This window comes from Ordospora pajunii, assembly GCF_021821965.1.
Source record: "Ordospora pajunii strain FI-F-10 chromosome Unknown Cg_02C, whole genome shotgun sequence".
In the NCBI taxonomy this organism is placed as follows: Eukaryota; Fungi; Microsporidia; family Ordosporidae; genus Ordospora; species Ordospora pajunii.
The window spans coordinates 166,848-191,466 of NW_026848119.1; the positions used below are offsets into that span (position 1 = coordinate 166,848).

General features: G+C 40.8%; 20 protein-coding genes and 1 non-coding gene across 21 annotated transcripts; 7 read left to right on the plus strand and 14 right to left on the minus strand.

Moving 5' to 3' along the window:
* Positions 1 to 9: 9 nt before the first annotated feature.
* Positions 10 to 2,094, minus strand: HK407_02g04660 (DNA replication licensing factor MCM7; the record flags this gene model as incomplete). The annotated part of the gene is made up of 1 exon (XM_060420461.1): positions 10 to 2,094. The coding sequence occupies one exon, from the start codon at positions 2,092 to 2,094 to the stop codon at positions 10 to 12; it is 2,085 nt and encodes a 694-aa protein (XP_060277475.1).
* A 136-nt stretch (positions 2,095 to 2,230) lies between these two features.
* Positions 2,231 to 2,722, minus strand: HK407_02g04670 (uncharacterized protein; the record flags this gene model as incomplete). Its single annotated transcript, XM_060420462.1, has 1 exon — positions 2,231 to 2,722. The coding sequence occupies one exon, from the start codon at positions 2,720 to 2,722 to the stop codon at positions 2,231 to 2,233; it is 492 nt and encodes a 163-aa protein (XP_060277476.1).
* A 102-nt stretch (positions 2,723 to 2,824) lies between these two features.
* HK407_02g04680 (putative glutaredoxin) lies at positions 2,825 to 3,172 on the minus strand (the record flags this gene model as incomplete). Its single annotated transcript, XM_060420463.1, has 1 exon — positions 2,825 to 3,172. One exon carries the CDS (start codon positions 3,170 to 3,172, stop codon positions 2,825 to 2,827), a length of 348 nt encoding a protein of 115 aa, XP_060277477.1.
* An 82-nt stretch (positions 3,173 to 3,254) lies between these two features.
* HK407_02g04690 (ribosomal export protein NMD3) lies at positions 3,255 to 4,523 on the minus strand (the record flags this gene model as incomplete). Its single annotated transcript, XM_060420464.1, has 1 exon — positions 3,255 to 4,523. The coding sequence occupies one exon, from the start codon at positions 4,521 to 4,523 to the stop codon at positions 3,255 to 3,257; it is 1,269 nt and encodes a 422-aa protein (XP_060277478.1).
* Positions 4,524 to 4,565: 42 nt separating this feature from the next.
* Positions 4,566 to 5,849, minus strand: HK407_02g04700 (ruvB-like helicase; the record flags this gene model as incomplete). Its single annotated transcript, XM_060420465.1, has 1 exon — positions 4,566 to 5,849. One exon carries the CDS (start codon positions 5,847 to 5,849, stop codon positions 4,566 to 4,568), a length of 1,284 nt encoding a protein of 427 aa, XP_060277479.1.
* Positions 5,850 to 6,004: 155 nt separating this feature from the next.
* HK407_02g04710 lies at positions 6,005 to 6,077 on the plus strand. The gene has a single exon. It is a non-coding gene; the product is annotated as a tRNA-Arg (tRNA).
* A 132-nt stretch (positions 6,078 to 6,209) lies between these two features.
* On the minus strand, positions 6,210 to 6,968 carry HK407_02g04720 (uncharacterized protein; the record flags this gene model as incomplete). The annotated part of the gene is made up of 1 exon (XM_060420466.1): positions 6,210 to 6,968. The coding sequence occupies one exon, from the start codon at positions 6,966 to 6,968 to the stop codon at positions 6,210 to 6,212; it is 759 nt and encodes a 252-aa protein (XP_060277480.1).
* A 204-nt stretch (positions 6,969 to 7,172) lies between these two features.
* On the plus strand, positions 7,173 to 7,931 carry HK407_02g04730 (uncharacterized protein; the record flags this gene model as incomplete). Its single annotated transcript, XM_060420467.1, has 1 exon — positions 7,173 to 7,931. One exon carries the CDS (start codon positions 7,173 to 7,175, stop codon positions 7,929 to 7,931), a length of 759 nt encoding a protein of 252 aa, XP_060277481.1.
* A 213-nt stretch (positions 7,932 to 8,144) lies between these two features.
* HK407_02g04740 (phospholipid-transporting ATPase) lies at positions 8,145 to 11,393 on the minus strand (the record flags this gene model as incomplete). The annotated part of the gene is made up of 1 exon (XM_060420468.1): positions 8,145 to 11,393. The coding sequence occupies one exon, from the start codon at positions 11,391 to 11,393 to the stop codon at positions 8,145 to 8,147; it is 3,249 nt and encodes a 1,082-aa protein (XP_060277482.1).
* A 240-nt stretch (positions 11,394 to 11,633) lies between these two features.
* On the plus strand, positions 11,634 to 12,248 carry HK407_02g04750 (GTP-binding protein; the record flags this gene model as incomplete). Its single annotated transcript, XM_060420469.1, has 1 exon — positions 11,634 to 12,248. One exon carries the CDS (start codon positions 11,634 to 11,636, stop codon positions 12,246 to 12,248), a length of 615 nt encoding a protein of 204 aa, XP_060277483.1.
* Positions 12,249 to 12,394: 146 nt separating this feature from the next.
* Positions 12,395 to 13,216, minus strand: HK407_02g04760 (uncharacterized protein; the record flags this gene model as incomplete). The annotated part of the gene is made up of 1 exon (XM_060420470.1): positions 12,395 to 13,216. One exon carries the CDS (start codon positions 13,214 to 13,216, stop codon positions 12,395 to 12,397), a length of 822 nt encoding a protein of 273 aa, XP_060277484.1.
* An 86-nt stretch (positions 13,217 to 13,302) lies between these two features.
* On the minus strand, positions 13,303 to 13,800 carry HK407_02g04770 (uncharacterized protein; the record flags this gene model as incomplete). Its single annotated transcript, XM_060420471.1, has 1 exon — positions 13,303 to 13,800. The coding sequence occupies one exon, from the start codon at positions 13,798 to 13,800 to the stop codon at positions 13,303 to 13,305; it is 498 nt and encodes a 165-aa protein (XP_060277485.1).
* Positions 13,801 to 13,997: 197 nt separating this feature from the next.
* Positions 13,998 to 14,840, minus strand: HK407_02g04780 (uncharacterized protein; the record flags this gene model as incomplete). The annotated part of the gene is made up of 1 exon (XM_060420472.1): positions 13,998 to 14,840. One exon carries the CDS (start codon positions 14,838 to 14,840, stop codon positions 13,998 to 14,000), a length of 843 nt encoding a protein of 280 aa, XP_060277486.1.
* A 71-nt stretch (positions 14,841 to 14,911) lies between these two features.
* HK407_02g04790 (uncharacterized protein) lies at positions 14,912 to 16,300 on the plus strand (the record flags this gene model as incomplete). The annotated part of the gene is made up of 1 exon (XM_060420473.1): positions 14,912 to 16,300. One exon carries the CDS (start codon positions 14,912 to 14,914, stop codon positions 16,298 to 16,300), a length of 1,389 nt encoding a protein of 462 aa, XP_060277487.1.
* A 42-nt stretch (positions 16,301 to 16,342) lies between these two features.
* On the plus strand, positions 16,343 to 17,014 carry HK407_02g04800 (putative methyltransferase; the record flags this gene model as incomplete). The annotated part of the gene is made up of 1 exon (XM_060420474.1): positions 16,343 to 17,014. The coding sequence occupies one exon, from the start codon at positions 16,343 to 16,345 to the stop codon at positions 17,012 to 17,014; it is 672 nt and encodes a 223-aa protein (XP_060277488.1).
* Positions 17,015 to 17,145: 131 nt separating this feature from the next.
* Positions 17,146 to 18,339, plus strand: HK407_02g04810 (uncharacterized protein; the record flags this gene model as incomplete). Its single annotated transcript, XM_060420475.1, has 1 exon — positions 17,146 to 18,339. One exon carries the CDS (start codon positions 17,146 to 17,148, stop codon positions 18,337 to 18,339), a length of 1,194 nt encoding a protein of 397 aa, XP_060277489.1.
* A 46-nt stretch (positions 18,340 to 18,385) lies between these two features.
* On the plus strand, positions 18,386 to 18,904 carry HK407_02g04820 (ribosome biogenesis protein; the record flags this gene model as incomplete). Its single annotated transcript, XM_060420476.1, has 1 exon — positions 18,386 to 18,904. The coding sequence occupies one exon, from the start codon at positions 18,386 to 18,388 to the stop codon at positions 18,902 to 18,904; it is 519 nt and encodes a 172-aa protein (XP_060277490.1).
* A 142-nt stretch (positions 18,905 to 19,046) lies between these two features.
* HK407_02g04830 (uncharacterized protein) lies at positions 19,047 to 19,304 on the minus strand (the record flags this gene model as incomplete). The annotated part of the gene is made up of 1 exon (XM_060420477.1): positions 19,047 to 19,304. One exon carries the CDS (start codon positions 19,302 to 19,304, stop codon positions 19,047 to 19,049), a length of 258 nt encoding a protein of 85 aa, XP_060277491.1.
* Positions 19,305 to 20,224: 920 nt separating this feature from the next.
* Positions 20,225 to 21,196, minus strand: HK407_02g04840 (uncharacterized protein; the record flags this gene model as incomplete). The annotated part of the gene is made up of 1 exon (XM_060420478.1): positions 20,225 to 21,196. The coding sequence occupies one exon, from the start codon at positions 21,194 to 21,196 to the stop codon at positions 20,225 to 20,227; it is 972 nt and encodes a 323-aa protein (XP_060277492.1).
* Positions 21,197 to 21,352: 156 nt separating this feature from the next.
* HK407_02g04850 (uncharacterized protein) lies at positions 21,353 to 23,386 on the minus strand (the record flags this gene model as incomplete). Its single annotated transcript, XM_060420479.1, has 1 exon — positions 21,353 to 23,386. The coding sequence occupies one exon, from the start codon at positions 23,384 to 23,386 to the stop codon at positions 21,353 to 21,355; it is 2,034 nt and encodes a 677-aa protein (XP_060277493.1).
* A 378-nt stretch (positions 23,387 to 23,764) lies between these two features.
* On the minus strand, positions 23,765 to 24,262 carry HK407_02g04860 (uncharacterized protein; the record flags this gene model as incomplete). Its single annotated transcript, XM_060420480.1, has 1 exon — positions 23,765 to 24,262. One exon carries the CDS (start codon positions 24,260 to 24,262, stop codon positions 23,765 to 23,767), a length of 498 nt encoding a protein of 165 aa, XP_060277494.1.
* Between the last annotated feature and the right edge of the window lie 357 nt (positions 24,263 to 24,619).

Below are 24,619 nucleotides of genomic sequence, written 5' to 3' on the forward strand. Positions count from 1 at the left end.
AGTTAGTCTTTAATTGAAAATAGTCAATTCATCGTTGTTCTTAATCCAAATACCACAGGATGCAAATTCAGATATTACATTCTGGATCTCATCAGCATCATACTTCCCTCTTGCGGCATCCCACAGACTGCCAAGCTTGACATATCGTTTGATTCCATCATCAATTGCAAGTGAGAGAATAAGGTTGTAAATGGCTCGCTTGTTTGAAACCTCTTCTTTCTTTCGCTTTGGGGTGGGAATCTTCATGACTTCCATCAATCTTAACGCCTCATTGACATCATCTTCACATGCCTCCTCACAGAATCTCAATCTGGCATGTGCAAGAGTCAGTCTTATCAGAGACAGAAGATATCTCGGCGTAACATTTGAGCATTCCTTCCTAACTTTTACATATGCATTTGTCAATTTCTTGGACAGGCTCGAAGGAAGCACCGGATCTAACCCTTTGGCCTGCTCAATAATCACTCGAACCTCATCATATGATACCGATTCAAGCTCTTCGTTCAGATGTATCGATGTTATGTGCTTAGCGAGATGCTCGTCCTTTTCAGTGTCAGGCTCATCCCTGAGAATAACAACCACATCAAATCTAGACAAAAGTGAGCATGGAAGGCCAACATTGTGTTCTATACTTTGCTTTGTATCATACCTTCCCCTCACAGGATTGGCTGCTGCAAGTACACAGCATCGCGCATTCAGCGTTGTGTTTATTCCTGCCTTGCTTACAGAAACACTCTGTTGCTCCATCACTTCATGAATACTAACCCTATCAACCTCGTTCATCTTGTCTAGCTCATCAATACAACATATTCCTCCATCTGCAAGAACCAACGCTCCTCCTTCGAGCACCATCTCCCCAGTGACCTGCTCTTTCGAAACACTTGCAGTAAGTCCCACTCCACTGGATCCCTTTCCGGTCGTATATATTCCTCTCTTACTTATCTTTGCACATGTTTTGAGCAGCTGGCTTTTTGCAATCCCAGGATCCCCTAGTAGCAACACATTGATATCTCCTCGTATCCTCATTCCATCCGACTGGACTCTCAACGGCGCACCTATTAGCATCAGCAGCAGCACTTTCTTTACATCATCCATCCCAAATATCTCTGGCGCAATCGAGCTCACCAACTGCTCCACTGAATACCCTTTCAAAACCCCCTTATGCTCAAAAACACGGTCTCCAGCCGTCTTGATATGCATTGCATGAACATACGTATCTGCAATCAGCCCAGCCTTCAATCTTTTTATCCCATAGTACGGCTTAGGCATAAAAACACCACCAACCACCACAACATCTCCAGGCCTGCACTTCTCTGCAGTTGACGAGTAACACTCAACAGCCAGCATCCTTGGAATACATCCATGGGGAACATCACTTGTTAACTCCTGTATATAAACTGTTTGGTGCTTGATAAATTTAGATCCTCTGGTGACAAGAATCAGGGTTCCTCGTATATTCTTGATCCTACACTTTTCGCTTCCGCACTCCTCAAGTAGATCAAACACATCTCCCTCAACCTGCTGATATGTTTCTGTCCCGCAGCTCTCGCATATGTATGTTGCAACCTTGATGCTTGGCTTCACCTGGCTAACCTTCGTGACCACTCCGCTTACCCTCACCAAAGCCCCTATATCCCTCGATTTCAGCTCTCTGACTCCACACACTCTTAGCCCTTTTCGCGGCTTCAGTATCAGCGAGTATCTGCGTAGCAAAAACGACGGAAACACCTCAGAAACCTGCTTGTCAGGATACTTCTCCTTGAATCTCGAAATCCGATGGTAAAAAAAAACGTCTCCTTCATCCTCATCCATTGCAAGCTCTCCTTCATTGTACAGAATATCATCTATCGCTTTGTAGAACATGTTTATGTACGACATTGCGTTTCGCTCTATTCTGCTTGCCAATCCTGTTTCGTCATAAACCGCTATATCCTCCATATCGACTTCAATACTTTCTCTAAGCCTTCGCAGACAATTCACATACGGTAGTTCCCCTCCCTCCTCAAAAAACAGCAAAAACTTGCTTATCCTGTCCATGTCGTGCTTGTAGTCACTATGTGCGTCAAACTCACGGAGCTCACTCGTTAGATTCATTCCTGGGGATACAAAACCAAGTGCTATATTGCACTCCATCCACAGCAAATCCTGAAGCTCATATTGCATCCCACATAGTAAAAACGAAAACTTTATTGAAAAACAATCAAACACTATCCTTCAACAGTCGCTTAGCTTATGCATCAGTAGGGACATATTCAGTACCATCCAGCAAGCAAATATCAGAAAACGCCTTGAGTTTCAACACAATATCATTTTTAGAAGAATCAAAGTCCTTTAAAGCCTTCATGAGGTCTTTAATGTGTTCCGCGGACATAATCCTAGCAAAATCAATTTCCTGTACGTTATTATCTATGCCAATATAACTCCCTATCGGTGTACCGTCTCTTTCTTCTACATCAATCAATTTCAATGTCGTTTTCGTGGGTCTACACACCACCACCATGTCATTAGATGTATGAGTCAACTGATAGAATGAATCAGTACTAATAATTTTCGAATTCAGAGCAGTCTTTGCTGATCCATGCTTTCCGTTCTTCACAGATGAAATATCCATCACTCTTGCCGTAACCATTGATCCATTCGATTCGACCTTGATGTAATCGCCTTTTCGAACATCCTTCGGGTCAGTTAGTGACTCCTCAAATATCAATCCCAGTAAATCCATGAAGGGCTTATATATTTTTCTTTTTGATAAAGCTTCTCGCCCATTCATATTCATGCAGCCTGGCGAGATGTAATCACAATTTATACAGCATGCTTTAAAAATTTATTTCTTAGGCCCAAACAGATCTATAAACTCCTTTGTTTTCACATACTTACTCAGATCATCGAATCCTCCAATAAACTTCTTATTCAAGAAAATCTTTGGAAAGGTAGTGTAGCTGTATTTCTTCCTGATCGCTTCGTCAAGACTCTTATTCTTGGCTCCATCAAAATCACGAAACTTAATCTTCCAATCATTCAAAAGACCAACTGCATTTATGCAGTAGGGACATCCTGCCTTTGTTACAATAATGTTACTGCCACTTTTCAACACATTCTCAATCTCGTCACAGTCAGACATCACAAGCCTCAAAAAATACACAGCTATATATATGCCCCATTCTCCTTTCATCGGTTTAATGCAAATTAAGGAGCTCTTGATTAATCCATAAATTGCTTCTCACCGCATGTCATCGCACCAATCACTTGGCACTTTAACCCATTCTAAATCTTTCAAGCTCTTCAACAACCAAGTCCTTCGTCTCTATATCGCATATCCTTTCGAGCATATCCTTGTCATTCTCAATGTCATCCACAAACAGCCTATACTCTCGTATATTGCTTTCATTCACATCTATCTTCCACTTCACATTACCCTTAGGCTCCTTCCTGATAAGCACTACCTCAGAGTCTTTCTCATACTCAACTGCAAGGTTAGAATGCTGCAAATCATATCCCAGCAGCACATCATCTTCTTGAACATCTCCTATATGAAACCTGGCTTCAACAAAGTCGCATCCATTCTCAGTAACCGTCATGTCGTAGCACTCATCCTCCACATTCCTTCGCCTGTTCTTCATTACAACTGTGTATTTCTTGAAATCTTTGGAACTCATTAGCACCTTAAATGCATCATGGTTGGCCCAGTAAAACATCCCCGTCATTTTGACACTCCTCATCTGCTTCACATCGAACAAAACAACATTTGTAGCTATCTTATGCACCACTACCAACTCTCCCACTCCAAGGCACTTTGCAACATCCTTGCCAACGACAACAAGATCGTCCTTGCACAGCGGAGCAATCTCCACCGAGTAGCTGAACTTGTAGTTACACTTGCTTGTGTGCACATCCTTGCTTATCAACCTTTCAGACATCTTCACTTTAACCGGAAGCACACTCTGCAAAAAGCTCACCATCTTAATTGCTCCATGCCTATCAGTGTAGTAAAAGTCAATTCCTCCCCTTCGCTGCTTGATGTTCGTCGTGTCTTCATATGCATCGTTTTTCAGAATAAGATGCTCCAGATATATAAACATTCTTCGATGCTCCTGCCTGTGTCTTACCTGCACTAGGCTGTTCCAATACTGCTTGGCTTCAACTTTTGCACAGTCTGTGCATTGCTGGTTCTTTATACTGTATCTGATCTCAAGAGACTGCTCAACACCAGATTCTTTCACAACAAGACCAACAACTATCTTTTTCGAGTTTGGCTCTGTATACACAAAGTTAGAGTCAACAATGCACAGCTTGCTCAATGTCTTGTTCTTTTTCACCAGAAACAAAAGAAACTCCCTTGAGCCCCATGAAAACTCTATCCAGTTGTTGGGAGGCTGGAGATATCGCTCACACCCTCTGCATCGTTCAACTGCAACACTTCGCTTCACCTTCGAGGAAATACTAACCTCTGCAGTCAGGCACCTATCACACATGTTCATTAGCCTTGGCTCAATGGGAATTCCACATTTGCAACATAGAATCATTACAGGGCTCAAAATTAAACCGTTTAATCACAACAACCGGAATCAGCAATCATCTTGGAAAAGCAAACTTACCTCCTCTACATCTTCGGTTGCAATGACCTTTCCATATGTCTTCAAAAGTGGAACCAGGCTTGTGCAATATCTCAAGCTTCTTGAAGCACTCAGCTTGGCAAACACATCAAATGCATTCTCATCCATCATAAGCCCTTCCTCATTCATTCTCATTCTGAGTATTTCCTTGCTCGATTCTGCATCGTTCCTTCGGACATTTATCACAACCACCCTGTCAAGCAAATCCTTTGTTATTCCAAAGCATCCAGCCATCCCATCACTTCCTCGGATCAGTTCATCTCCCTTATTGGATGCAAAAATAATTGTTGGGCTGAGAGGCGACTCAAGCACTTTATGCAGAAACGTAAGGCATTCAATATCAAGCATATGGACCTCATCAATAAACAAAACACCGGGTATCACATCTGCATTTCCTCTCTCCATATATTCATTTACCATTCTGTTGACATCTCCACGAAGCCTGTCTGTTATCTCGCTTTTCCTTGGATTGAGGATTCTGAATACCAGAGAAAGCATGTCCTGCCCAGAAGGCTTGGCATTTGCCATGTCAAGGTCGTGAAGAGTCACAGACTGAATCACCTCTTTTCTTTTCTGAACCTCGCCCTTTGGAATCGGCACATAAGCATCTGCCTCCAGATCGAAGTCGTTCATGTGTGCCTCGCTTCGTCCAAGCTTTTTGATGATTCCAGAAGACATCTCGATGTATACAACATCTCCATTGATGATTTTTTGTCTGTCTATCTGCTCATGCAGCATCGGAGAAAGCTTCAACCTTTTGGATTCTTTTGTTGTTTTCAAGGTGATGAACATTTCCTTGACCTTCCTGGAATACGAGCACAATGGATTGTCTTCATCAACAATCTTCAGCTCAACAATCTCGCCTTCGTATATATCCTTCAATTCTCTGATCTTTACCAGAATCGATCTTCTTAACGCCTCCTGCAAAACCTCTGTTTTCTTTATCTCACTAGAATACATCTCGCTTCCGCTCATGGTGGTAAACGGTGTTTCTGGCCCAAGCTCGCAGCTGATTCCAACAGCAAGTGCAGTCTTTCCACATCCAATGGGGCCGGATATAAGAACCGCTCTCCCAGCCATTTTTCTTGACTTCACCATATCCACAATCAGGCCAGCGGCCTCTCTTGCATCCTCGTTCCCCACAACGGCATTTGCGATCTTTACGGGGATTCCGTGCTCGTCTAATCCAAGTGACTTGATGTGGCTATGAACCGCCACATTACTGCTTTTGACCATTTGTAAGGGGGATTTCAAAGCACAAGTTCAATCGAATTGCAAATACCGTAGAATTGGATCGTGGCTGTATACACATATGCAGCACATACACAGTACGCGTGCACATGCATGTGTACAGCTTGCATAATCTGACTGTATATGCATCTGTGACTGGTGTCCATGTAGCTCAATCGGTAGAGCGCGGCTCTCCTAAAGCCGAGGCTGTGGGTTCGATTCCCACCATGGACGGTTGCGTTTTGCCACTTCTCCCGTAGCAATACCATGCACTACCCAGCATATACATCTGCTTGCCAATGCCTATAACAACACAACCGTCAAAGAAAACCAGTTTTTATTCAGACATCATACTCTGCAACACTCTCAGCCCTGGCTTCCGTTTCCTGCACTGAAAAACGACCTTGGAAGCTCGTCAAAATTCACATCCATTAGATCAGCCAGAATCTGTTTCAACACAGACGTACTGGTGTCAAGCATGTCCTCGGACTTTCTAACAACCAGCGGGCCAAACACTTCATACACCTCATCCATCTTGCGCTGCACATCTTCAGCGCCATCCTCCATTGACCCAAACACCCTCTTCAACGACTTCAGGAATATCCTGTGCGAATCATTCAACACAAACGGGATTCTCGGCATAATAACCTTCTTCCTTTCTTCATCATTGCTTTTGTATGCCTCTATTACATTCTGCCGTACTCTTACTGGGATAATTGCTTTTAGGTTCTTGTCAACATACACCCTGAATGCCATTGCTGAGTCAAGTATGTCAATGGTTTCATAATCTATCTTCTCGTTAAATTCAAGCAAGCTCACACAGCTATTCATACTTTCAGACGATTTTGTACTGATGAACAATCCATCCACACCCGGTGCATTTCTTTCCAAGTATTGCATCAACGAAAGCATAGACTCATTCACAGCCATGTCCACCTCAAAACTGTCCATACAGCAGCATATCTGCCTGAATTGCTCAAGAACATACGACAAGCTCATTCCGTTTTCCGACTCTTTTTTCTCTATTACATTCATGCATGCTTCTTTGAGATTTTCTGCCTCAGTGGTATGCAGAGAATCGTACAGAATCATTGTTGAGCCACCATTCCCACCAGATGTTATCATCCAGAAAACTCATTCATGTATTTTAATCATTCATCCGATCAATCACATATTGACAGCCAAAAGGAGATAGTTTGGCTTGTCCAATTACATTGTGCTCATTGTGAATGCCATATCTGATGATCTGAGGCAAACAAACTGGTCTGAAGGCACTTTAGTATTTTGCATATATTGTTTGATGCATTCATTGCTCAGTATCCCTGGATAATGTCTCTAAGCAAGGAAGAGACATGCATGTTCTACTTAAAAACAAACGGATGCAAGTATGGCCCAGAATGCACAAAGATGCACAGCATTCCATCAAGTAGCAAGGTTGTTGTTGTAAAGAACATGTATATGTATCCGAAAAATGACTTTGCATCTACCCTAAGCGCAAATTCATTGCAGATCCATTTTGATCTGTTTTACGAGGATTGGCTTTCCGAAGTGTCAATAGAATATGGGCCAGTAAAAAGACTTGTGGTTGCATCAAACAGGTGCGCACATCTGCAGGGAAACATATACATAGAATTCTATGAGGAACACAGTGCACTGAAATGCGCAAGAATGATCTCAAAGAGATATTACGATGGCAAGAGAATTACTTCAGAGCTTGGATGCTCCAGCAGAATAAGTGATGGAGTGTGTTCTGAGAATAGCAGAGGATGCTGCAGTAAGGAGGAGCAGTGTGGATTCATTCATGCAATAAATCCAAGCCCAGATGTTGAAAGAGAGCTTTTCGATGCCCAGGATCTTCTATATGCAGAAAACAGATATCAAGGCATGGCATTCGAAAGACAAAGCAAGCATACTGCATGCACTCAAGATAATAAAAGAAATCACAGTATATATCCAAATGAATGCTACGAGGGCAAGCATAGCAGAAATATACAAGATGAAGTAGCCAAGAGAGTCAAATATAGTACAAATAGGAATTACAGCAGAAATAAGGAGATGCAACAAAAGCAATCCAACTATAAATACTAAACATAATTTGTATACCATGCACAAGCAAATACAGCCCATAGTGCTGCGCCACAACTGTCCAATGTTACTTGTAAATCTCAAAGTATTTCACATTAAAATCATTTTATTTGTCAATGTATTTGCTGCTTGCTCTAATGTAATTGCGATTTATGCTACAATCATATTCAGAAATAGGGTATAGTATATAGTATATATTGCGCCAAGGTTTTTGAATCACACTAGCACCTCAAGCTTTGAATATGTTGGCGGGCTCATGTACTTGCGCCAAAGCTTTTGAATCACACTCACCATTATTGCAAGAGTATTAACGACTATAATCTTCAAAAGGAATAGATAGAATGGCTTCTGGTACCTTAGCAGCCCTTTCCTGATCATAAAGTACACAATGTATACTATCAGAGACAGCGCAGATGAAAAATACATCATAGGTGTTCTTTTTGTAGCTGTAAGCATCACCATAAGAATCTCATTAATGACCAAACATGTAAATGTCAGGGTCGATATAATGAAGAACTCCTGCTTCAGCAAGTAAAACGCTATCATCATTATTGTTCCCTGGTAAAATGATATCAGTGTCCATACTGAAAAGTGTGTGTAAGAAAGCAGCCGATTCTCAATAAGCTCCTTGTGCAGCTCAGGAAATTTCATTACAACACTCCTATTGATATCGCTCGAGCAGATAATAGAGAAAATCGGGAGGAACGAGTACACAGTTACAAACATCATCAACAGCTCTCCTCTGAACAATCCAGATGCAACAAACCCATTCAACGAGCAGAATATTGCCTGAATAACAGCAAGGGTAAGCCCTCTGTGTATTATCAAATGAGATATCTTTGCAGTCCTCTGGTAAGAATTCCTGCCATGCCAGAACAGTAGATCAGAGATGTGGCAAAACTTATTGATGCTGAAATCAGAGGCCAACGATGCTTGATTGCCCTCCTTCCCAACAATCCCTATCCCTACATTCGCCTCCATGATCATAGAAACATCATTGCCTCCGTCTCCTACACAACAAATGCACTTTTTTGCCATTTTCTTGAGTTCCCTTGCCATCGCTGCTTTCTGAGTAGGTGTGTATCTGCATCCAATAACCGCCTCCATTTCCGATACAAGCAGGACAAACTCACTCATGTAGCTATCCGTTACGTACGACAGGCTTTGGCCATCTATCACCAGTGAGTTATAGTACGACCCCCTCAGAAGATCCAGCTTCTGTTTTACCTCCCCAGTCGATCTTGCATTGCTTATCACCAAGTAGTTACTGCCTCTGTGGAATATCCTCGATGACTTTGCAATCGAAATTGCTGTTTCTATCTTGTCTCCCGTCAGCATCCATATCTTCATTCCTGCATTTCTTAGATTCTCAAGCGTAACTTTGACGTCGTCCTGCAGTTTATCCTCGACTCCCGTCAATCCAAGCACATCCATCTCTCTTTCTATCATGCTCATTGCCTCGTTCAATGATTCTACCCTGTCAATCAAGCTAACCCTGGCCTTGCTGTATGCATCTTCAAACAGAGCAAACTCTTCCTCAGAAAGAACCTTCTTTGCTATCACAAGCGTCCTTAGCCCATCTCTAGCCATGTTGTCTGCCTCCTCCTCAACCCAGTCATTGCTCTTAATTATCTTGTTCATGACAACATCAGCACCTTTCACGAAAAACAGGATCTCCCCATCATGCTTAACAATAATTCCCATCCGCTTTGTTTCGCTGGTAAATGGAAACACATGCAGAACCTGATACTCCTGGTCATCATTAAGAGGATCACGGATCACAATTGTGTTTCGGTCTCTCCTGAACAACTTCATGCCAACACATTCGGTCCATTCAACAATCGCAATTTCATCCGGACTTGATGCCTGGTAAATAGTCTCTTCTCCAGATACCACCGGCGTGACATTGTGGCACACACTCAATGCCTGCACTAAGTCATACAATCTTACATTGATGTCTCTTTTTCCTCTCGAAAACATTCCCTTTCCATTGCTTCTGCTGGTCAACACCTTCGCAAGATTCTTGTTTATCTCTCTATTCAGCTCCTTTGTATAGCAAATCGTTCCAAGATGTATTTTCTTCATCTCCATCTCATTCTTCGTTAGCGTGCCTGTTTTGTCCGTTAGAACATATGACACCCGTCCGAGCTCCTCGGGCAGGCTTGTCGATCTCATAATCGCACCCTCGATCTTTTCATCCACAGAAATATATCTTGCATAGCAATACCTTGCCCAATCAATATTGATCCTCAGCGAGATCGGAATCACAGACGAGAACAAAACAAGAAACCGGATAAAAACAATGTCCGGCCGGGATCCAATCCCGCATATGTACGTGTATACTGCTGCAAGTATCACGCACCCAACACCCAGAACCTTCATGTATCCATTCAACTCAAGCTCGATAATTCCAATTTTGTTCCTAGGCCGAGACGTGTTGAGAATCGCTCTGGCATCCTTTCCCGTGTATATGACACATCCAAGAACCGAGCATGTCGCAACCACCGTGCTCATCCAGATCACGTTTTCATAGCCCAAAGCATGAACAGAATTCACTATGCTACCATCTTTCGCATCGTTCCGTCTTGCACCGTTATCGCATTCATTTTTAGCTGCTTCAGTTTCCGTTTCTTCCTCGCTGTGCTGTGGCATGCTGTGTCGGCTGCTACCTGTTTTATTCTGTTCGTCAGATGTTATCCACGAAACGTCTTTGGTAATTTTTTCATGAGCAGCTTGATCAATTTCGTCTCTTGCTTTGAATCCAAAGTCAAGGAATGCCTCAATCCTGCTTCTAAGCCCTTCCTCCATGTGATCCTCCTCTAAAACTCCTTCAAGATCCTCTTCAGAAAACTTCCCAATCTTGATCTTCCCATTGAACGCATATATGTTCTTATTAGGTTCCTCTGCAAGAACACTCAGAGAGCCCATGTCCTCAAAGGACGCCGATTGTATCTGTGGAACCACCAGCTTCTGCTTCCAATCGGTTTCTCCATCCAGCTGATCCGTTCTGATAAATACCTGCCCTGTGGCATCAGATGTTTTCAGCAAGATCATATCTGCGGGTACTCTTTCGTTCTTATCGAGCACTATCAGGTCACCAACCTGTATTTTACAGCTAGGAACGCTCACGAATCCCTTGCTTGTAAGCTTCGTATATAGCTGGTTATTGGTGCTTTTGTCTCGCTCGTATCTTTTGTAATCTTCAACGCCTTCCTTGAACAACGAAAACAGCAAGACCATCATCCACGGTGCTACAGATGACATAGGCGATGACACAAGATATTCCTTCCTCAGCTGTGTCATGCATATAAAGAAAATAAACGTGTTGAAGAAGTGCTCAAACTGCAGCCTCATCACAGCAAAGAAAAACGTGTACCATTTGTACTTCTGGTTTCTTATTACATTCGGGGAGTAGCTGTTCGTGCATTCCTTTGATATATACCTAAACCTCTGAATTGAATCCATCACTAGCCCTTGCTGTTGACTGTGTTATATGCGTGTTTCTTTATTGCTCTTTTAAAAACATTGCATCTGATTGGTCTGCTTTGCATATATATCAATCATTGGTGCATTTTGTGTTTCATTCCCAGCAAGCGTCTGTTTGGTAGCGTCTCATGGCGGATCTGATCTGTATACAAAGTACTCGAGTAGCTAGACACTGCTTGGAGACATGCAATTACAAACATGCTGAGCCCCTGCAACGAAATGTCCATGCCGAAGATAGACTATCGATACAAGATAATTGTTCTTGGTGAAAGCGATGTGGGGAAAACTTGCTTGCTTCACAAGTACAAGGAGGACGACTTCAAGCAGTCATTGATGACAACAATAGGTGTGGATACTGTTTCAAAGAGTATTGTCCTGGATGGCAAGAACATAATGCTGAATATCTGGGACACTGCAGGACAGGAAAGATTTTTTTCAATAACAAAGAGCTACTACAGGAATGCCGATGGAATCCTGCTGATCTTCGACGTCAGTGACGAAAGAACGTTTTCGTGTGTTGACAGGTGGGTTGGGAGAATTCGCGAGGAAACATGCAATGTCCCACTTTTTCTTGTGGGGAACAAGAAGGACAAGGTTGCAAGCTCAACTTATAATGCAATGGAAAGCAAGTTCAAGCAAAAGGCCGAGCAAATAGGTGCCAGATACTACACTACAAGTGCAAAGACCGGTGAGAATGTAAGCTGTATATTTGAAGATATGGCTACGGATCTATTGGAAAAGCAAGCACTTGGAAGGAGATGGGATCCTCAGAATCTGTTTGCTCCTCCAAAAAACGCAAAGGGAGATAAAGTGAAGCACAAGTGCTGTTTCTGAGCATACTTACGCGTATCTCTTTGTGCTTCTTTTTGATTTATTATAAACATGTTAATATAATCTTTTAATATCAAATGACATTCACAACCACTTATTCCGCTTGTTAATTAATGATGTGCTTCGCAAGTAGATCTCATCTTTTGTTTTTATTGCAGACTAGCCGTCCATTCTGAAATGTATGCTGCCTTGATTTTTCGCACTGGACTACCCATTTCCACCTTACCAACAACCGTATTTGTGTTCAAGTCCCATATGCAAATAGTGCCTTCTTCGCTTGTAGAGTACAGATATTCTCCACAGAAGCTTATTTCTAGGCCAACTATTGCACTTTTGTGGTATACCATGATTATTGGCTCTTTACTGCTTGTGTTTGAACAGAATATCCTTCCATCACATGCTCCACAGTATATATTTGTAAGAAGCGGGTCAGTGCACACTTTGGTTATTCTTTCAGGCATGTATATCACAAGAACTTTCTTTCCTTTGCAGTACAGTGAAACCTCATGCCCTATAGATGTCAAAAGCACATCTCGTATGCAGTAATGCGTGCTTGCAACGTATGTATCTTTCAATTCAAGCGTTTCTGTTGAGTATACAGATAGCCGTTCGCTTTCCTGCACGCCAATGTCACGTCCGATCTTCCCAAGATACCCATCAAAGTGATCTGTAACAGCCTGAGTCTTCTTTCCATCCCATACAACTATAGACTCCTTCGAAAGCACAACCATCCGTTCACCAATAACTACAATGTCCGAAACATTTCCACTGTACTCAATCTCATGATGCATCTTAAACGGCAAAAGCCGATACACCTTAATGCCATTGTCAGATACATACAGATACTTTGCAAATGGAGACTCTTGAACAGCAGCCGCTGATTTCACGAGGATTATCTTTGCCGTATGAGGTAGCTTAACCTCCTTTACTGCATCCGTTTCCACAACTAGGCTAGATTCATATCTGACCATTTACTGCTCACGGGCTTACACTTCGCAGCCATTTATACAATATAAAACATAAAATTAACAAAATAGACATCGCGTAAATCCACTATTTAATCAGTGCTACTGCTGCTCCTCTTGCTGCTGAAGCTTGAGGCTCTTAGAACAGGCCGTTCATATGCTGGGCTTGCAGACAGGGTTGTATCGTTAAACTTGCTGTTGTTGATCCTGATAATTGCATCGTCCCTCTCCTTGTGCGTGCTGTATTCTGCAAAAACATATCCATTGCGCTTTTCCAGGCCAGAAATCGTGCATTTCCCCAGAAGCTTCGAAAGATCGTCCTTTTCTGTATCCAACGGAATCCCAGACACATAAATCTTCTTCTCAGAAACAACTCCTTTCTCTCCAAACTTCGGTGCCCTCTTCTTTGCATATCTCAAACTCCTCACTGCTCCTCCAATCTTTGCTGTCCCTTCTCCAAATACACTTTCAGTGATCTCTACCGAGTCAAACTCAACATACGCAACCTTCAGGCCTTCCTCCTTCCCCTTCTTCTGCTTCAAAAGCTTAATCCCAATTCTAAAGTTAGTATCAGAAACAATCGTTGTCATCACAAGTTCAGTTTCACGAACCAAGGATATTTCTCTCTTCACTTACATGTCTGCCTCATACTTCGAAAACGCATCCAGCACCGCCCTTATCTTTGTGGATGGCTGCAAATCAGGTATTGCAAGCTGATTCGTCTTTTTCATCTGCATCTTCTGGGGTTCATTTTTGTTATACTTAAATAGCAATTTTTTCCTTCCTCTTAGTGCATTTCAATCATATTCAGAATCCCGTCATCTCCTCCACTGACTATCCTGTTATTTTTTGCGTCGTATGCTATGCTATTTATGCAATCAGAATGGATGTTCTCCATCGATTCCATAAGGTTCAGGCTGCTGTCAAATATTCCAATGCTTTGCCTGTTCAGAACATATGCAACCCCACATCCTATCTCGCACATTGAGTAGATCGGAAACACCGACATTTTCTTGGTAGTCTCCAGTTCCCATCCATTCCTCAGGCTGTATACGCTTATAATCCCGTCTTCGGTGGCACTGAACATCTTTTCCTCGTAGAATGCTATACACCAGACAGTATTGCTCTCGTCTATCGATTGCATTAGTTCCCAGCTATCATCGTAGTCAAACCTGTCATATACTTTGATTGTGTTGTCGTATCCATATGTAAACAGCATTCCATTATTGAAAGTGCACCCCTTGACATCATGTAGGTGGTCTTCTATTATCTTGTCAATCTCTATTTCTCCACAAAGCTTTATTATCCAAACCGACTTTCCTCTGGTGGCCATTGCAAGATGCTTTCCATCCTCAGAAAACGCCACACACTTAATCTCAGTGTCAGGTCCTTCAATAACATCCACAACATTTTCGTTTTGCAGAAGCACCGCTGTGCAATCATAGCTTCCGCAGCATATGTAATCGCCATGGCTTGCTATTGCTCTCACAGACTTTTTGCACTTGCACAGCACTGCACCTGTGTCCTGATTCACAAGTGTTCCCGACGTTCCTCCTGTGTACACATTGTCCCTGACATGTACAGCCAGCACTTTCTCATCCAGAGCTTTCGAAGTGATCGTGTATTGCATGCCACGGATCTTTTTTGCACAATTACACATGCATAAAATGCTTCAAGGTTTGCATTTCAGAGCCCTTCTAAATGGCTGGTAATGAAGTGTCAGACCTTATAGAGAAATTCAGTGCACAGGGTTTGGCATCGATTGACAAGCTTGAGCTGCTTGTTGGGATCGACAGAATACTAAATGATGCATTGATCAGCCATCTAGGAGCTACGCCTCCCGAAGTAAAACACTTAAGTGTGTGTGAGATGATGCTTCTCGAGGAGCCTGAAAAGGCAAAGCCATTGATTGAAAGGATTCTGAGGAAGTTTCCATCAAGCGTGGAGGAGTTTGTAAGTGGGCTTTTGAAGTCGTCTTTCTACACTCAACGCCAGGCAGTTGCATGGGTAGCACTGAAGTTTGGATATTCAGAGGTGAAGAGTGCAGTAAGGGCATGCATAGGAGATGTATCTGTACCTGTAGTACGAAGCACGGTGTCTGCGCTTGAGGATTACGATGGGCAGCCATTTGATGACGAGGAGCTTGTTGATATTGTAGACGAACTGCATAAGAGTCCGTCTGAATGTGTGCAATGCATGGCGCCCGATGTAATTGTGCTGATAAAAAAAAAAACACGGTTTGTTGCAGAAACATGTGTTTCGAGCTCATGGAGACGAAGATATGCCATTGCGAAGAAGATTGAAAAGCTCAGCGACGATGACAGGGCGACCGTTTACTTGCACCTGTCTGAAGACCCGGAAGAGGAGATCAGAATATGCCTTGCAAAGAGTATGGAGCATGTCAAAGACTGGAATGGGTTTGTGTCATTGTTTCTAAGAGACAGTAGCCCAGCAGTAAGGGCTTTGGCGATTCAGGCTGTAGGATGCCGCGAGGAATTTCAGGAGATACTCAAGGATGTTATTTCCGATGGAAACTGGGAGGTGAGGAAAGCATTGCTGTGTGTGCAGAAGGCAGAGATGTACAAGAATGTGGTTGTTCCGCTTATCAACTCGCTCCAACAGTCTCCGAACTGGAGGATGCGGAAGGAGGTTCTGGAGTCGATTGTACAGACCTCAAAGCAGGATGAAAATCTTTTGCATGAATTTCTGTCGAAGTATCTTCTTGGATATCTTCATGACAGGGTGCATGATATAAGAAAAGAGGCATCTATGAGCATAGGAGAGCTTGTTAGACTGTATGACTGGACATATGAATGGCGCACAGATATAGAGACTGCAGTGGCATCCAAAAGCTATTTGCACAGAATAACGTCTGTGAGTGCAGCCCTTTCGTTTGACAAAGTCCATGGGACTGATTTTGTAAAAAGGCTTTTGAATGATAAGGTAGTGAATGTAAAGCTGAGTGTGCTAAAAGCAATAGATCTGTCCGGGATGGATCAGGAAATCAGAAGCATGGTTATGAGCATGTGCGAAAGTAATGATAGGGAGTTGCAAGCAATGGCAAGAAGTGTGGCCGATATAGAGCTATGAGAGGCTGTTTTATATAATAAAATATGTGTGTTTATCTGTGCGATGCAAGATATAAATTCTGTTTGCAGCCAACCTTCATCAATGAATGATCCCAAAGCTTTTGAGCATGAGTTTGTGCATAAGTTCTATGAGGAAAATGCATCAGAGTTTTCAGGCACACGAAGAAAGCACTGGGGAATGACAAGAAAATTTTTTGACATGTACTACACGCCTGAGTCGCTAGTTTTAGATGCTGGGTGTGGTAATGGACGGTCGTTTATTGTCCCAGGTGTTGTTGGGCTTGACTATTGCAGGGGTCTCCTGGAAGATGCAGCAATGGTAGAAAACATGGGATTAGTGAGAGGGGATGTGCTGAGCATGCCATTTGCAGACAGCAGCTTTGATTTGGTGATGAGTGTTGCAGTGATACATCATTTAAGTACGAGTTTCCGACGAAAAGAGGCAATGAGTGAGATGAGAAGGGTTCTTAAGAAGGGAGGGAGGATGCTATTGTATGTGTGGGGCGATGTAGTGAGCAGCAAGAGAAAGTTTTCTCGTACACATGACATGCCTAAAGGTGATTATTTTGCATCATGGAAACTTCGGAGCGACATCAGGAGATACTATTATCTATATAGCATACAAGAGTTGCTAATATTTTGTGAGTCAGTGGGATTTAAGGTAATTGACCATGGAGCAGAGGAGGAGAGTTTATTTGTTATTTTAGAGAAGTAAGCCGGATCTGCAGGCATAGATGCAGATGCTGCAATGAATTGACGGATGGTATCTGTGTGGAGTATGAATGCAGTATTGTGCACATTTTCTTGTGTGGCGAAACAACAAATGGAGAATTGGGAGCCCTTTAAATGGAGGGGATATTTGACATCTCTGACTTGCTTGAGAGATGCAAGGATAGGGTGTTTTTGAGCAACAACAGAGAAAAAATAAGAGAGATAGTTATGAAGCCTCCACTAAAGGAGCAAGCAAGGATGTTGCTAGGAACCAAAAAGAATGTATTTGCGATCAGACTGATTGAGGCAACAGACATTCCTGCGCTTGAGATGATTCCGTGCCTTGCAGACAAGAGAAATATCAATCAGTATGTATATTCTACGTACTACCATTTTTATAGGACTGGCCTGATTGAGAGGGCTGTGTTTGAGAAGGCGAGGGAAGATTTCAAATGCATGAAGAACTACGAAAAGATGTTTGAAGACACAAGGAGCTCGTTCATTATTTCGAAGATAGAGTCTGACAGACGAAAGGACAAGGTTATGAAGAGAGAGCTAAGCAGGGTGGTTGATGTACGAGACGAGATAAAGTCGTTGATGATTGAGCTACCTGAGATTTCTTGTGAAGAAGTAATGAGGATCGAGGGTGTTGATTCAGGAGTGAAGAATGTGTTTGTGGTTGATCTTGACCCGATTTTTGACATCAAATGGCTGAGGTGCCAGGCAAAGGAAGAGGTAGTGAAAAGGATATCAGACATCCGAGATATCTTATTCTGCATTGATAGAGGAGATGCAATCAATACACTTGGCGATGTAGGAGAGTGCCATGCGGGGAGATGCTATAATGGAAGATCAATGGCAGACATAAAGGGCGAGAAGTATTGCAAGCTTGAGAGAGTGTTTAATGGGCCTGAGAAGCTGAATTTTACATGCACACCTCTTTTCTATACGATTGATAGGCTTTTGAAGAATCGAATAACAAGGCTATACGATTCGATTGTGAAGCTGTATAGAATGAAGCAGCCTGTGTATCTTGTGTCAACATGCAGCCTTTCCCAGGTTCTTGCAGAGCTCCTGTTTTTTGAATATTCGTGTGTAGATATAAGGTTCGTCATATCAATTGGTGGGAATGCATCTGCAGTGTATGAGGATATCCAGAAGAAAGACAATGCAAGAATTGTTTGCGTTGGAAGTGGAACATATCTTTCTTCAGACAGGGCAGACGTATATCGCATCGAGTATGAAAACTTCAAGAAGATGGTTGATGGCATGCTTCATATGTGGAATGAAAAAGGAGCAGAACATGAACATGGCGAGGTTGATGCATAGAAATAAAAATGTTTGAGTCATTTGCATACCCAGGTGAATTTTGTAAATGAGAAAGATTATTTATGAGTTTGAGCAATGTGATCCAAAGAGATGCTCTGGAAAAAAGCTAATTAGACAGAACAAGGTACAATCCATCAAGAAGAATAGAAACTTTTCCGGGGTTGTGCTTTCACCTGATGCAGAGAAATCCATATCTCCATCTGATCGGGAAATCATAGAAAGGTTCGGAATAGGTCTTATTGATTGTTCATGGGCGCAGCTGGATGCAGTTGATTTCAAAAAGTTGCCTAAGAAGTGCAACAGGCTTCTTCCATTCATGGTTGCAGCAAACCCAGTGAATTACGGAAAACCGTTCAAACTTAATTGTGCGGAAGCCCTCAGTGCTTCTTTATATATTTGTGGATTTGTCGATGAAGCACATGACATTCTCGATGGATTCAGCTATGGAGATGAGTTTTACAAGCTCAATCAGGACATCCTTGACGAATATTCAAAATGCGCATCAAGCACAGAAGTCGTGGAAGTTCAGAACAAATTTCTGGCAGCAAATAGCAAATCCACTTAGGCTAGCATACATATATGGAGCCTCAGTAACTCATATATACCTTTAATAAGCCAAGTCTATCAGTAACAAAATACTCAAAACATTTAAAAAAATTGAATAAAGTTGTTTATTCTCCTTGGCAAAGGATAACTTAATTACCACTTTATTCTGAGATCTCGACGCTTCCATTGTCAAATTGTTGTTCAGCGACATTTGATCCAACAAATTGTCCTTTGTTGAGGGTTTCAATAGGATTAACCAGAGCTCCGCCCTCACTTTCGAGAAGACGTTGCTGCTCACGCTTTTCTTCAGCCTCCTTCCTTAATTTTGCTCCATCATCAGAATACATCATACCCGCATATACTCTTGAAATGCAAAAACATGCAATCAATGCTCTTGCAATCGTAGATGTGCACTTCATTTGGGGTTACTCCGTTTCTTGTTAATATACTTTTTAAGGAAATATTAATGTCCATAATAGGAAGTATATCTATAATAAGACGTCATATCAAAGTAGAATTATTTTACTTTATTAAATACGTATATTTCAGGTATTTGCACTATGCATATAGCACACAAATATCTTTGCATGTCTCCATAGTAGTTTTCTTTGTTTGCACTTAAACAATTTGTTACATCAAGAATATTCATTTATTGGTATTGCTGCAATATACTATACTTTCATGCTAATTAGCATTTCTTCGACAGGCATATCATTAAAACTGTACACATTTAGAATAGTTATAGAAAGAATTGCCAAATAGCAATAATTGATATTCTTGTTGACTTGCTTTTTAGAAGTTTTGAAATAATAATAAAAGCATTGCGATCCTGATCTTCAAACTCGCTACATGGTGTTTTATCCTCAAGAGCCTTTTCATCGCTCATTTTACTTTACTTTTTTGTTTTTAGCATCATCAATTTTACTTCTTAGCTTTATTTCGGCTTCAAATAACTCTTTTATGCCTGCACGTCGTTTCGCTCTATTTTTAAATTCACTGAATTTTATTTTTCATCATTTAACTTCTTTAATGCACATGATTTCACTTTTTACTATCTAAGATTATATTCGACAAATATACTCTGGAAACATCTATTATTCATAAAACCATCACCAATATCTAAACAAGCTTTCATATCGATGCTTTACATCCTCAACTATCATATAGTCGCCTGATATCTTGATTAATACATTTATCTGAGCTTTTATACATCACTACTATAGGTTAAAGTGCTTTTAATTGTCATTTTATCATACTCAAATCGGATAATATACCAGATTCAGCCATCACTAAAATGCTTGGCTACTTTTATTCAGATAAGAAATCTTATTATTATTTTTTATGAATTTAACCTAAATTTCTCAGGAAATATAGAACGATATGACGGAGGATTCTTATCCTGATGATGAAGAAGAGGATTATCATCCTGATGATGAAAAGGAGGAGCTGATGGGGTATATTTTGAATTTACTGATTCCTGGTCTTGAAAACTATAGTTGCTATGACGCGATTGCGTATTTGGACTTTTTTGTGGTACGCCCTGAGGAGAAGAGGTAGAATTAGCTATACTTTTAACCGCAATATACAGCAGAGTTATAACAACCAGAGTGCAAAACACATATAAAAGTATCATTCCTATCCACTTCATCCATTTCCATTGTATTTCAGATACCAATTCTGCTTTCTTATTCCTAATATCCACTATTAATGCATTTATCTCCCTCTCCACATCTTTCTGTTTCGTCCGTATATCATATATTTTAACTAGCTCAGACTCTGATATATAGTGCTTCTCTTCACTTTTAATTCGTTCATTCTTGTGTTGTACTTTGGTATTATACTTAATTTTCTTATTCTGCATCTCATTCTTCTTCTCATTAATCTGCCTACTTAATTCTCTCAACTGCAGATTATAATTTCCATCTTTCTGGTTTAGATCTGCTAGATCTCTTATATACGAGATATTGTTCATAGACCTCTCCAGATCTGTCATGCACACGCTTGCCATATTCTTGTGCTTTGTTGTTAATTGGTCTATACTACACTTATTATTCCATATCGACCACGCTATATTGCTATGCTCACCATTTAGCTTCTCTATTTCTTGATTAATATTCTCCATTTCTATAGCATGCGCATACTCCATCTCAAATATCTCTTCTCGCAATCTGTATATCTTCCGAGGCAATCTTTTCAGCTCTTCCTTACGTAGAAGATTCTTTTCCTCAACCTTCGTATTAAGAAGGACCTCATACTGCTTTATCTCATTCTCCAGCATCTCTTTCTTGCTAGATCCATCTTTCGCGCTCATTAAGGGGTATCTGTAGTGCCATATAATATTCATAAATATGGCAACTGATATAATATGCCCACATATCATTTCTACTGATTACACACAAGCAAATTTATCCATCACATATTTATTCACATACACCACTCCTCACAAACATTCTCATTCTCATATACACTATATACACAGCTCAATAATCTCAAGTGCACTTCTATGCAGTTCACTCACCATTCCTGTCTGCATCACGTCATTCATCACCGTCACTCCCATCATCACAAACACCAAAATTCCATTCATAACTCCATTCCTCTTGTTCCTCTTGATCTCAAACACATTCTCAAGCATCATTACCCCTACTGCCATCATTACCACTACTGCTATCCGCAGCATCTTCACGTTCATTTCGTGCACAAACATACAATTCGATCCATATGTTATCTCTGCCATTCGCAGTAGCCCTGCTATAAGCATCCCCCCCATTACAATCCCATCATACACATTCGATGTATTCACATTCCCCATATATTTCATTCCAACTATCACTGCAAGCATCACGGCCAGAACCCCCATCAAATCATCCCTCATCATCCCTCGCCTTTCCTTCGTGTTCATCATCCCGCACATCATCGCATACGGTGTCATAAGCATCCCAATAACTACCGCAATCACACTGTTTCCAACGACTCGGTCACACACACCACCTCCACGGCTCTTCTTTATCATCTCGTGCATCCTAAGCCTCATCACCATCCATATCCATCCCATCATTGGTGTAATTATGCACAACAGCTTGACCCATCTTGTAATCACAATCTTTGCCTGAATTACCTTTCGCATCGTCTCACTATCAATATCGCATCTTGAACCATGCACATCACACCATATCGTGCATACCATCGTTGCAACCACACAAATTTCCACATGCATTTCAGAGCCAACACTATCTATCACGCTATCCCATGTTTGCTTATCATAATCCTTCATTGCTTCATTCTCCATGTCTATAACTATTTCTCCAACTATCCTTCGCACATTCACATATGCTTTTTTGCTAAAAAGATGTGTATACTTCGAATTTGCAAAATTATTCACAACACATCTAATCTCCGGCGTTTCTATCTTCAGTAGATCTATCAGGCTCATAACATCCTCTTCTTCTATCTCCTCCTTGCAATCTTCTATCTTATGCATCAGCTCGCTCAGTTGCTTGCTTTTATCTGTACTTCCAATATATGCATCACTGTTACTGCATGCTCTATCGCCAGCATTTCCATCTCTTACTCTTCTATTTTTTATTTCGTTCAGCACTTCACTCAGTGTTCTAATTGCAAAGTCCATATTCAAGCCATACAGCTTCTTGCCCCAAGCATCAATCCTCAGCACAGACATCATCAACTCTACAATCGCCCTGTTCCTATTAAATATTGTATCCTTCATAAACACTGCCTTTCCATTCCTAGAACACAGTAGATATCCATTTGCTACATATGCACTCAGCTGTTCTTCATCGCTATACATGTCTAAGCTATTCAATTTCTGGCCGTAAATCTCCCTAAACAACATCATCCGCTGGCTAATTTCAGTATACATCTCATTATTTGTGCTGTTCAACAAATCATTTCCACATCCATTCACGTTTCTTGTGCTGTTTGTATTATTAAGAACATCACAAAACTTCTTCAATACGTTTTCTCCGCTCTGCATAATATTCAATTTCACTATCTCATAATCGCATAACTTCATCATCCGATCTATACAAGCTTTCACCTTTTCTTCATTTCGAATGATCGCTCCAGCATGCTCATCTGTTATATCCAAATACTTATCCATCACAAACCTTATCTTGTCTACATCATTCACCACCTTCTGCCTATAAATATCAATCCCATCAAACTCATCCATCACCTCAATAATCGTATTGCTGAGCTTATGCTTATACTTTCCATTTACACGGCTACTCGCGTTATTGAGCGTATCTGTCAGATTTTTTCTGGCTTTTGCTGTTTTTTCGCTCAAATAATTGCTCCTATACTCTAAACTATTCAAGTACGTACTCAATATACGTACACAATCATCAATGCTTTTAATACCATTCTGTGTTTCGAACTCATTCAATTCATTACAGTCTATAGCGAACCAATCTGCCACCACTTGCCTGTACTTGTTTATATTCATCCATTTGCATCGGTTAATCCATTTTGTGCCATCCATCACTCACACTGGATGGGTATCATGCTTCGACATCACATACCACATGCAATTACTCATCAATTAATCAACATTTTGCATACCTATAGATTCGCATATCCATGCCACATTACATCAAATACAGTAGAATAGCAGCATTCAATTCTCTGCACATATCATGCAGTATACAGCACAATCCCAACCTTTCAGATTGCCAATATCAATTAATCTGCAATTGCATGAAAAATTTGCATGTGTAGTACTTACAATCCAATTAAAACACCATTAATATATTTAGCATCCACTTGCTCAGCATTGCTCTATATGTGCTAAGTGTAATTATTAAATAAATTCATACACACTTTTAAAAATTATTTATTAGCTCAGACTCGACATAATTAACTAATTGTATGCATCCATTGATGGCTGGAAATTATTTGCAATACATTCAGCATAATATATAATAGCAAGCATAAAAGTTATCGCAAGGCATAAGCCTTTAAGTTCTGTATTATTATTCCGATAAAACGTACTTTTTATTGATTCTAGTTTACTTGAATCATATTCTTTCAATATATTGAATATTTTAGTTATAGTATTGAAATTATAAATATCTTTTATTTGATCTATTGTCATTGACTTCAATAATTCAAATATCCTATCGTCTCTCATCGTATTAATAATTATCTCTGCATATTCAATATTACTTTCACAAATGGTCTTTATTTCACTTATTTCTACTTCATTATTTTCTATCAATTTTATACAATAATTCATCTCTACTTCGTTATCATCAATTCCACTTTCACTAACTATTTTTTCTAATTTTGCCAATATATGTATCAAGTCAATACTATTAGACACTACCTTAGGCTCTGCTGTTCTGCTTTCATCAGGCATAGTAGAGGTTTGCCATGCACACTTATTATAGTCCACATGCTATGCATATGCCACGAGTAGATGTGTATTCGTTTATCAACATTGGATAGCTGATGAAAAATATATAAGTCATCGTGCATGCACAAGCATCATGAAGATGTTGGTGCCACTCAGGACATTTGCAGCATGCATGCAGATGTACATGGCATGTGCAGGCTGCTTCCATATAGCCGATACAACAATTAATGTTCCACTTTTCACTGCATGTCATTCACAAGCATTTTCAAATTATCCAATTCCACTGAGTTCGTTGGCACTAATGCGATTGTTGCCATTACTATCCTGTGATTTATCAAATTTTAAAAGATCGATACCAGT